The sequence below is a fragment of the Blennius ocellaris genome (genome assembly GCF_963422515.1).
Source record: "Blennius ocellaris genome assembly, chromosome: 20".
Lineage (NCBI taxonomy): Eukaryota > Metazoa > Chordata > Actinopteri > Blenniiformes > Blenniidae > Blennius > Blennius ocellaris.
In genome coordinates, this window is record NC_137669.1 from 20,653,629 (window position 1) to 20,665,690 (window position 12,062).

At 45.6% G+C, this 12,062-nt stretch overlaps 1 protein-coding gene across 1 annotated transcript; it reads left to right on the plus strand.

Annotated features, from left to right (window-relative positions):
- Positions 1 to 700: 700 nt before the first annotated feature.
- On the plus strand, positions 701 to 11,798 carry gsk3aa (glycogen synthase kinase 3 alpha a; the record flags this gene model as incomplete). The annotated part of the gene is made up of 11 exons (XM_080515679.1): positions 701 to 875; positions 6,491 to 6,576; positions 7,848 to 7,949; positions 8,077 to 8,160; positions 8,401 to 8,511; positions 9,192 to 9,322; positions 9,431 to 9,635; positions 9,871 to 9,966; positions 10,525 to 10,711; positions 10,903 to 10,980; positions 11,737 to 11,798. 11 exons carry the CDS (start codon positions 701 to 703, stop codon positions 11,796 to 11,798), a joined length of 1,317 nt encoding a protein of 438 aa, XP_080371805.1.
- Between the last annotated feature and the right edge of the window lie 264 nt (positions 11,799 to 12,062).

Sequence of the window (12,062 nt, forward strand, 5' to 3'; positions counted from 1 at the left end):
TCCACTCTTTTCAATCAGGACTTGATTTGCTCGGGATTTCTTTTTTACTTTATTTTCTTTTAATGTCGTTTCTAATCCATTTGTTTCGATGTTTTGCATAATCTTAAAGATTAAGATTCTCAATTGCCTTGCTTTAATATATTTCCTTAATTGGTTTGTGTCTGAATGATGCTACAGGAATTAATTTGGCTTGCCATGTGTTAAGATTTTGAATGAGTGACTCTTAAGTATGTTTTTAAACAGATTATAAATTTATATATGTATAAAAAAAAAATACATGCCCTGTTAAAGCAAGAAAAAATTTCAATTTGTCCGTAAATGTAAACACTGGATGATTTATGTGGTGATATTAATTTCCTATTGAATCGCTACAGTTTTCAGATTAATTCTTGTACTTCATTGCTTCTCTGGTTGGCCTACATCCTCTGTTAAGTAATGTTAAATTTGTAGTTCATTTATTTTGTGAAGTCCAGGGCGGCGGACGCGGGGAGCAGCAACCACGAACTACATCTCCCAGGTGCCCTTGCGCGCGGGCTGTTTCTAGGTGTCTAGCAACAGCTACCAGCCCAGACAGCCGGCGGCCACCGGAGCGCGATTCTTCGGCGTGTTTTCCCACGATTAATCCCCGCCCGGTATTCATTTTTAATAAGTCGCTTGGCTGAAAACGGTGAAAACACAACCCTGAGCCCTGCACAGAGATATGAGCGGCAGCGGGCGGCCCAGGACCAGCTCGTTTGCTGAGCCGCCAGGTGTTCCAGGAGCCGCCGCTGCGTCCACCGGATCAGCCGCTGCCGTGGGGAGCAGCACAGGAAAGTCCGGGGTCCCGCAGGCCTCCGGCAGCAGCTCGTCGGGATGCTCCAACCTTAAGCTAGCGAGTAAGTCCTACAATACCGCTTCATATTTTCAGGGCCGTGTCCCCTTGTTATATGTCATTGTGTGCGTTCAACCTAAAAAAATATGGGCCCGCGTTTAAAGCCCCAGCCCGCAGGAAAGTGGCTTTTTTTCCCCCCACCGGAGTGACGGCTAATGGACCTGCTAGCGTGCTAACGTTAGCCACTTGTTTTATGCGTTGCGAGTTCTCGGTCCGGCCGTTGGACGCGTTCCACCCCGTGTGGTGCCCCGGCAGCTCCGCTCGCTAGTCCGACCCGCCGTGACTTTCACTCTCTAAGGCGAATCATAATAATTTATTATCTTTTCTGCGTCGGTTGACGCTCGGGTTAATTTGACTGGCCGGCGTGAGCGACCGCTTCCACATCGGCTCCGCGGTGCTTTTGTGGCCAAGCTGGACTCGGGAGTAACTCGACGTGAGTGCTTCGTGGACGGGCTTTTCTCCTTTGTTGGCTGCTCGGCCAGAGCCGGAGCGACTCGCATTCTGGCACCCCGAGACGAGGGTCAGGGCAGCGGCAAAGTTGCCGATTCACCAAGGTCACCTGTGGGGCGAAACGCTTTAGCAGCAGGTGGCCGATGGATGGAGGATGCGAGTGATGCACGTCCAGCCCCGGAGCTCGGCTGCCTGCTGGGTGTCAAGCGGTGGGTTTTACCTGTCTGATACCGAATTATAGCTTGTGTGTTTTAGCACAGGCGTGAGCAGTGTGTGTGTGTGTGTGTGTGTGCGCACCTGAGCTAATGCAAACCTGATCATCTATTAGCAGGCGGTTGCTTGTGTCTTTTATATCAGAGCCTGAATAGGAGGGCATCTCCAGTTCGAGGCAGCCACGATTCTCTGCTTGACATCCTCAAACTCCCAAATTCTGCTTTTTGCCTGCGAGAAATATTCCCATGATCAACTGACAGTTTGTGATACCTTATAATTTCTGTGTGGTTTGCATGTTTCGTCTGTCTTTTCCTTCCGACATTTAAGAAACATCCATTTAAGGTTAGTATTTGACTCTAAAATTGTAATTTAGCATGAATGGGAGTGTGTGCGCGCGAGACCTTTAAATTTAAACTTTAAAGTTTGTCTTTGTTGCGGCGCAGAGTATATGTGATGCGCACGTCTATACTTTCACAAAACCAATGACTACAATTTCAACATTAAGCTAGTTTGTATTGATGATCCCAAAAAGCAGAGAAATGTCAAAAAAAGACTTCTATAGTTGTTGAATTATGCATGTTTTTAGAAACTCCTCCAGAAAGCACGGCTATTAGTCTAGTTTGATAAGAACGAGGAAGCTTTCATGGCAGCATCACTCACATCTCAGCTCAGACTATTTGGAATTTTTAAAAAACAAATTTTTTAAAATCTTTTCTTTGAAATTCATACAATTTGCTTGGTCGTTTGTTGGGCCAGTGTGGAGCCGGTTTTGGTCCTCAGACCTTATGTTTGACACCCCCCGATGGACCAGCTCCACTAACCCTCAGATGGACCAAACGGTGTAGAAGGCGGATGATTAAAAACACCACTTTAAGGCTGCTGTGCTGCCATACCGGCCAGAGATCGGTTATTGCACACAGATGCCTTTTCATGAAATGTTGAGAGCATTTAAGTAATCCTCTCGTCATGACATGAAACACTCATCGTGTTCTAATCTCATGTTTCAGCAAGAGCAGTGTTTGAGGATAACGTTGTTGTTTTTTTGCTTCATACAGGGGACATTTCTAAGGATGTGTTCGGGGTCAGGCTCATTTCGTTGATGGTCACGTGGTATCACATCCTGCAAAAGTCCTATTTTAGACATAAAAATAAGCAAATACTCTGATTTGGACATTTGTTGTGCCAATACTAATACATTTATGGCAGTGCTGTTTGTATTTTCACCATTTTGATATTTGACTACAGATTACCTTTAAACTAGAAAATTAGCGCAAGTTAAAGAATTCTAATGTTTGTAAAGAAAATAAAGCATTATTAAATTTTTTTATTTTTTTTAAACTGTGCATGCACCATTTAATGAATTTCAAATTTCTCTTCACTAAAGCAGATGGTGCAATACCCCATAGAGCAACGTTCACAAACTCGGGGTGTATTTCTTCCCCCCTTGCGAAGGTGTACATGTTGTGATGTCACCAAGGCAAAAACGGCGAGATAAACAAAAGTCCCGTTTCCTTTTAATATGGCGACAAACCTCCTCTGCCGACCAGCAGAAGCCGCCTCGCCTCTGCGTCTCACCAGTTCAGGGCCAGTTTCAACAACAATCCACTTGCTCCGTGGTAGCGACAGTGTTTCTGTGGACGTCCTGGTGTTGGAGGGGTGACTGAACCAGGTCAGTCTTCATGGTGTAGCTGCAGGTCACAGTCTGACCCGTCACCAGGCCTGGGAGGCTGACCAATCAGCTGCCATCTCGTCCTCGTGCCGATTAAACACGTCCTCATTAACTTCGGCCCCACCAAGAGAGGTTAGGATCAGCGGGTCGCTGGGTCATTGTGAAAATGACTATGTGGTCCAAATATCTGCAGTTAATGAGAGAAGACTTAACATGACATGAGTCTGATGCAGTAAAAATGGATGCATGTGTATTGAGTTTAGACGATAGTTGCTTCTTGTGTCACTGGAATATTTTTAACTGGTGTGTTGTCTTTTACAAATTCGTAATCTCTCGAGTGGACGACGATCTGAGCTGATCTGCATGTGACACATCAGAGTTTGGTAGTGAGTCTTTGTGTAGTGAACTCCTTTTTTACATCTACACATTAAGGGAATGGAGCAGGCGCCTGTAAATCAGACTATTTCTCCACCTCACTCTATAGTAATTGCTGCGGTCACCGTGTCCGGGCAGTCGGTCTGTTACTCACCGTCTGTGGAGCAGCGCCTGCTCTCTGGATGACACCGCCGTCACAGGCACTACGCTAAAGGGATCACTTTGAAATTCACAAGATGAAATGAGTTATACAACATTTCATGAGAGAGAAAAAAAAAAAAAAAGGATCAGAGATGATGTAAAATAGTACACAGGCTGGAACACGAAAAATGTGTCACTGTCGAGTTTGTATTCATTAACATAACGTCGTAATCCAGGTTTTTATCCTCTATTAATGCAGCGGGGTTGAGTGCGTCTGCCCCTCTCATGAATCGGAAAGTTTAACGAGCCATTAAAACTTTCTTTGCGTTTCCGGTGTCTGTTTACACAGCGCGTTGAAAACACAACTTTCTGGAAACCGTTTCCAAGCTAGAAGTTTTTTTCAAAACGGTCCGACTTCGTCATCATGTGAACGGGGAAATGCAACTTTCTGGAAACGTTCAGTCACACTGCTCCTGAATACGCGCTGCTACATTCACAATGATTAAAAGCTCTCGAGGTTTGAACCTGAAGAGCCTAACGAAGGTTACATGTTGTGGGATCATAGAATCAATCGGTTTCTCACGAGTCTGACGAAATGTGATTCAGTGTTTCCTTCACGATTCTATCCAGAACCACACAGAAAAGTTCCTACACTGCAGGAGGAGCTGGTTTTATCCAACCAGCCACCCTCTTTATTGCAGCGGAGTGTGGTTTAAGGCAGGTTACACCCTGAACACTCCTCCAGTCCTGTTCTCCATGCTAACCACTGCGCCACTGTGCCGCCCCGGCTTCTGTCATTTCCAGTGTTTTTTTTCCACCTCTGTAATTGTAATGCTGTTTACTGAGAGCACAACAACTCAAACAATAGATATTTGATAGAAGCCTCACTTCCTCCTGAGGTCGTCCCCACAGAGTAGATGGCCTGGTTAGATTTTAGAGCTGCGTTAAGCTGCATACTAATGAGGTGAACTTAATTCACTTCAAGGTACTTTTGTTTAAAGATGTAGAGTTCGTGTAAGTACAGTTTCCTTTTGAGTATAAAGGCAGGACATTACCATTGAGATATGCTGGTTAATCGGATTAATATGAAGAAATGCTTGTTTTATTTAAATTGCACTGCGTCAGTAGTGGAGCAGTGGAGGACCGGTGTGCTTCCACTTCTGTCAGACTTTTGCCGTGTCAGTCTCGTCATTAAAGTGTCTGGTGGAGATGAATGGATCTGAAGGTGACAGACGTTTTTGGGACTTGAGTTTTTTTTCCTGTAAATGTCTGCTGAAGGACGTGAAGCAGAGTGTCTGAACTGTGAAGCCGTGATAAATCTTTAACTCTGACAAATCTTGGTTCCGAGAGGTTATTGACCTCCGGCGTGCTGCGAGCCGCCTGAGGAAATTCTCCTTCGTGCTGTAAGAAATAAATGGCGGCCGGAGGGGAAGTCTTGATTTCTCCGACGCCCCAGTGAGAGAACGTAAGTGGAGTAGCGGCACCGTGAACGTATCCGTTAACAGAGTGTCCCACTTTTAACCTGCTGCCCAGCGCGTCTGCATTGGTTGCTGGTCCAGAAGGTGAAGCCACGCATGGAGGGAGAGAACCCACTGACCCGGTCACTCTGCACACATCACCGTTTCAGCAGTAATGGATATGGCCAGTGTGCGTATTGAATAACCGCGAGCTGTGTGTGTGTGTGTGTGTGTGTGTGTGTGTGTGTGTGTGTGTGTGTGTGTGTGTGTGTGTGTGTGTGTGTGTGTGTGTGTGTGTGTGTGTGTTTGTGTGGGGATGAGCGCACATGTACCTGCACTCAGTGGCGCCAACAAACTTTTGTAAAAACTACATAGTGCAGTGAGAAAATCACCTGTTTTGACTCCGGGGTGCAGGAGTTTCCTTGTTGTCCCAGCGCATGTGTGGGTTTTGTGTGAAGTAATGTCTGTTTGAACGTATGCATGCTCAAAAGGTCTTTTGTGTCTTATGCCATTAATTAATTATTTATGAATGGGGGAGGGGGGAGTTTTAAAAAGTACTTTAGTTTCTACACCAAATACCCTTCCTGGTGCAACCCCGCTTCCTCCACACACAGGACGTGCCGTCGTTTGGGACGATTTTTAAAAATGGTGTAATTAATTAACGATGAAATTCTTTGGGTGATTTTTAGAATAAATCACTGAGTCTTACCTCCTTACGCTTTTCAAAGGTTCCTGGTATTAAAAGATGACCCAAAGTCTCGCTACACAGATTGCACTTTGTAAAAAAAATTGTTTTATGAGACATTTAGATTTTTTTTTTTTAAAGTTTTATGGCATCAAACTCCAGTCATTAGCCAGCTCCTTCTTCTTCAGCTTGTTTGCAAATGGATTATTTGAGAAAATAATCCTTTTATGGCTGGAGGACGTCACTTAAGACAGCTCACCGGGACGGACTATTTTTGGCTCCTCTCCCAGTTCAATTAGTCACGGTGTCTCGAGCATGAACTCTGCCTGAGTCCTCCGTCCTCGGAGGCTTTACAGTTGACATCCATTCACCAGGCTTTCTGTCATTAACCTGAATCTCCACGCAGCCGGTGGAGCGGCGGCCCAGATGTTGGGCCCGCGCTGCGAGAACCGGTCCCGGCTTTATTAATGTCCTGGCCGTTTTGTGGAGTCGGTTCCATGTCGGTGCTTCTTTCAGAGCGGAAGCTTGTAGGTTTCTCGCAGTAAAGCAATTATCAGTTTTCTGAGCAGCAACACTTCACGACTTCTTCTCCCGGCCTCACGTTAAACCTGTTGGCGCTCGTTTCCTAGGAGACAGCGGGAAGGTGACGACAGTCGTGGCCACGCCGGGCCAGGGACCGGACCGCCCTCAAGAAGTGTCCTACACAGACATCAAGGTGAGCAAAGAAAGTCAAACTGAAAGAAAACTAAATCTCGCAACACTTTACGACTTTTCTTTTCACTCGAGTTTTCATTTTCCACATCTCTCTCCCACTTTCCCACTCAGCTGTCCTCCATTCATTGTCCCTCCAGCGTCGTCATTTCTTATCCAAATCCAGATTTTGAAGGTTAAATCATCTTTTGCAGTTCAAAACCGTTTATTGCGAGAGGGATGCTTTGGTACAGTAAGAGCGAAGCCTGTAGAAATATTAAGTGGGCACAGAGCAGCCAGCAGCACAATACTGCTGCATGTCGTAGGCTGATGGAGGAATGAAAACCCCTCTGGAGATCCTTCAGCTCCACAGACAAATGTGTGATAACGTCCCCCAGCAGTCACAACGTGTAGCAGCGGCACTAAGTAAGTGGTCAAAGGTTAATTAAACAGGAGTCTCCCTGATAGTAAAGAGTAACTCCAGTCTGTAAGTTACAAATGTAGAGACTAGCCGATCTTAGCCATTTATTTATTTAATCCTCCAGTAAAACTGACATCACAGCATAAAATGAGCACAGTACCTCCGGCTGCAGTCGGTCGATACCAGTGGCTCCACAGTTGTCGTCGCCGGCTCTACGATTTATGATTTATTTCCCAGCATTCCCTCTGTTGGCCGGACGTTTGCTTGCTTTGCTTCTGTCAGTGGAGATAAATGACAGGTGTTGTTCTGTATTGTAAACCTGATTGTAGCAAATGCTTGATGACAACAAACTGTATAAATGCTATTAACTCATTTATAAAATCTAAGAAGTGTGTCATGTCCTGAACCTTAAATCTAAAATCTAAAGTAAAATGCTGCGTGTGAAGCTGTTCAGCGGTAAATTAATCTTCTCTTTTGTGAAATACCGCCTTTTGTTGGCAGCGTACAGTAGATGGGCACATTGTTTTACTCTGCCGTCACTGTTTGTACTCGTATCCAAGTCGAAAGGTTAAAACCCAAACAAGTTCTCCACCAGACGGAGTCCGTGTTGACGCGTCTTTAGCGGCCGGCTGTTCTGTATCACAGCCGACGTTGGTGTTCGTTGCTGTACAAGCTGTCACCGAAGACCTTCATTTAAAAAAAAAAAGAAAATTCCACAAAGCTCCTTTTCGAAGGGGTATTCGAGTACAACTCTACAGTTTGTTTCTGTTAAATCAGTATTAAGACTGCAGCTCAGACACTGACCGTGATCATTTGTGATGATCAGCTTGTCTGCAAATCTGAATTAAACAGAAAAATCCTCTTTTCCCTGGCAGGTCATCGGCAATGGCTCGTTCGGTGTGGTGTACCAAGCTCGCCTCATCGACAGCCAGGAGATGGTGGCCATCAAGAAGGTTCTGCAGGATAAGAGGTTCAAGGTGGGGCGGTGATTCCCAGTCACACAACACTGTCATTTGTTGATTTTCATGTCATGTGCAGGGATTTTTCTTTCTCCTCTTTTTTTATTTGTTTTTATAAAACATCCGTCGTCTTATGTCTTGCCAGAACCGGGAACTACAGATCATGAGGAAGCTGGATCACTGCAACATTGTCCGACTACGTTATTTCTTCTACTCCAGTGGAGAGAAGGTGCTGGTTCCTGTTTTGTCCTCGTAAAGTTGTGGCATTTATTCCAGTAAAAACATCCTTCTGATTCAGCATAAAGCAAAAAATACCCGTTTCACAAAAAGAGAAATGATCTTTAACAAATATAGAAGCTGCTTTATGCAGCAGTAGATACTTGCTGGAGTTTGTGACGAGATTTCATGAGATTTGTTTGGTATCGTCACGTCTGTACATTTTATCCTCGTGTCTCTTTTCCCTCCTCAGAAAGATGAAGTGTACCTGAACCTGGTGCTGGACTTCGTCCCTGAGACGGTCTACAGGGTCGCCAGACATTTCAACAAGGCCAAGAGCATCATTCCTATCATATATGTGAAGGTGACATTCTTCTCTCCGCCTTCTAATACAAACAGCGGAATTTCCTAAAGCTCTCACAGGACGATGTCTTTCCCTGGAACCATGTGGTGTTTTTCTTCTGGAGCAGAAAAAAGTCAAACGAAAACTAATTCATAGACTTTCTGAATTAGATTATTTCTTTCCCATGAGAGTTTCTAGAGTTGTTATTAAACTGTGAATAAAATGACTTTACACGTTTTCCTCTCTTTTAAACTTAAAGTAAAAGATCAGCCTGATTATCAAACATATAATATTTTTAAAATTAAATTAACTTTTAAGTACCTGTACTTGGCTACTTTAAAAAGTACGTGCACAGGTTTAATACAACAGTTATACTGAAGCTCTCGGATGTTTTCTGGTTCTGTGTAGTTTTGTAAACCCGCCTCACGAGTTTGGCGCCAGCTGCCGTTGCTCCTCTTCCTCACTGCCATTCAAAGCATTTCAGATGCAGAATGTTAAAAGTCTTTAAACGGCTTGTGAACAACGACCTCTGGCGCCAATACCTGGTTTCAATTGTTCATTGTGCGCACAAGAAATCCGCCGGCTCGTTCAGGCGTCTGTGGATCCGTGACGTCCCGAGAGTCTTGTATTTGGACCGACGTAATGTCGGGAACGTGACCGCGTGGCGCTGATCCTCGGCGCCTCGCCGCTCTCCTCCTCAGGTGTACATGTACCAGTTGTTTCGCAGTCTGGCCTACATCCATTCCCAGGGCGTGTGTCACAGAGACATCAAGCCTCAAAACCTGCTCGTCGACCCGGAATCCGCCATCCTGAAACTGTGCGACTTCGGCAGGTGAGCACGGGAGACGCTCCGTAACCACGACTGTGCCGAAACGCTGTCGTCCAGCTCTTGTCCCCCCCCGCCCCCTGACGAACCTGCCGGGTGCGATTTCTCCCACAGCGCCAAGCAGCTCGTCCGCGGCGAACCCAACGTGTCGTACATCTGCTCGCGGTACTACCGCGCCCCCGAGCTCATCTTCGGCGCCACGGACTACACGGCGAACATCGACATCTGGTCGGCCGGCTGCGTCCTGGCGGAGCTGCTGCTCGGGCAGCCCATCTTCCCCGGAGACAGCGGGGTGGACCAACTCGTAGAGATCATCAAGGTGAGGAGCAGCCGGGACACTTCTGACGGTCCGTGTCCAATTAAAAGAGAAAAATCTACTGCTTGTGTCTGCGCTCGCTCATTTTCAATGAGTAAAAGAAGATTTGAGACTAAATTAAGAATGGAGTGGTGGTGTAGGTTTCCTCTTTTTTGTTGGCACTTTGTATTCCCCATGAGTGTTTGTACCTGGGCGTCTTCCGAATGAAGCTCATGCCGTCTCTCGTGTCCGTTTTCAGGTGTTGGGAACGCCGACGAGGGAACAGATCCGAGAGATGAATCCAAACTACACAGAATTCAAGTTCCCACAAATCAAAGCGCATCCTTGGACCAAGGTGACGTGTCTCCTGGGGACGAATGCCAGCAGCACAGTCGATACTGTCTGAAGGCTGCTGTCTGGAGAACACCTTGAAATGACTTGAGGACATATTTTAGCTTTCTTTTGCGGACTTGTGCGCGAATATGAAGAGTTGCAGTAGTACAGACTCGACCACCTGCCTCTTCTCCTTCAGCACATCCACGAATCAATCATGTATTCTGTGTGTCATTTTATGAGCATGAAGCACATTGTCACACTCTTTTAGAGTATTAAAATTGACATTTCTTCATGGGAACTGGTCTCATACTGTAGAGTCTGAGAACTTTATGGACTCTTCAGATGTGAAAGCCACAAAAGATTTTGAACAGTCAGGGCAGAAGTGTCTTAATGGTTTTCTGTGTTAATGAACCGCATCCAGCCAGTGGAAGCGGCTCTTTACTGTCAGTTTCCACGTAGAAAGCAGGAGTTGAGGCTCCATGAGGCCTTGTGGCAGTAGAAGTTTCCCTCAGTCCCTGAACTTGTGTGTCGTGTGTGGCGTTATTGGGACTCACTGAGCCTCCGCTTGCTCCCCCAGGTGTTTAAACCTCGCACCCCACCGGAGGCCATCGCTCTCTGCTCCCGGCTGCTGGAGTACACGCCGGCCTCGCGCCTCTCCCCGCTAGAGGCCTGCTCGCACGCCTTCTTCGACGAGCTGCGCCAGCCGAACACGCGGCTGCCCAGCGGCCGAGATCTGCCCATGCTCTTCAACTTCAGCACCACAGGTACGAAGTCCTTCCCGTCAGGACAGTTTTGCGTATGATTTCTATACGACTTGCTTTTGCAGTTTTCTGTTGTCGGATTGAATTTTTCCCCTGCACGATTCCTCCACGTGCTGTTTACCGACGTCGTCGTCGCTGTCGTTCTCTCGCTCTGTGATCGGTGCTCATAAAAGCTCTCTGGTTATTCCCGGCAGAGCTGTCAATCCAACCTCAGCTGAACTCGACTCTCATTCCTCCTCACGCCCGCTCGCATTCAGCTGCTTCCGCCCACGGTCAGAAACTTTTTTTATTTTAAATATCATTTGCAAAGTTTGGTGTTTTTTTTTTTTTTGTTTGTTTTTTGTGTGATCAGAAATGCTTTTAAAGAAAAGTAGCGTTTGAAATCCCTGAACGTGTTGCAGCCATACATTTATACATACTAACCCATACTTTCATCATCAACCCAGGCACACGGAGAACATGCAAACTTCACACTTTTATTTTAACTGCAGCTATTTTCATGTGAAATGTTCACATCTGAAGCTGTAAATTGAATGTTTCGGTTCGATGTTGAAGACATTTTCAAGGATCAATTTAGTTTTGTTGCCATTTCAAAGTCATAAATAAGCACAAAGATTCTATTTACCCATGATGAAATTATTTTTTTTACAATTGAAAGTTTAAACAATCTCAAAGTGGGATGATCGTCTCACTGGATGTCCTCAAAATATAATCACAACGTTGCTGTCTCGCTCTGTTATGTCCTCTATTATTACCTGAAAAGTCTCCCAGAACTGTTAATATTCTAGAAAAGTAAAGTCCATGAATTACCATGCATATTTTTCTGTCTAAAATTTAGAAACTCCTTTAAAAATGCTGGAATGAGGTTGAATTTGATCGAAAAGTCACGACTTCAGAAAAACAAACGAACACGTCAATGTCTGTTTTCTGCCACAAGATGGCAGTATCACCACTGAACAGAGTGAAACGTGAGTTTTTAATGCAGAGAAAGAAAGGTTTGTGTCTGACGCCTCTCGTCTCCTCCGCAGATGGAACCGGTTCAGACTCCTCTCAGCACAGTTCAGTACCCGGATCTCTCAACAGCATCTGAAGCAGCTTCTCACCCGTCTGCCTGCAAGCCTCCACCTCCACACGCACACACACACACACACACACACACACACTCCGCAGTTTTCCTCCATGCTGCTTGCTCTACTCTTTGATGCTCCTTTTTTTTTTTTTTTTTTGTACATTAAACTGCATCGAACAAACCGTTAGCTCTTTAGCCGCTGCGGTGGAAAATACAGCAGGAGACACACACACACACACACACACACACACACACACAGTCATCCCGCTGCTGCTCAGGTGGTTT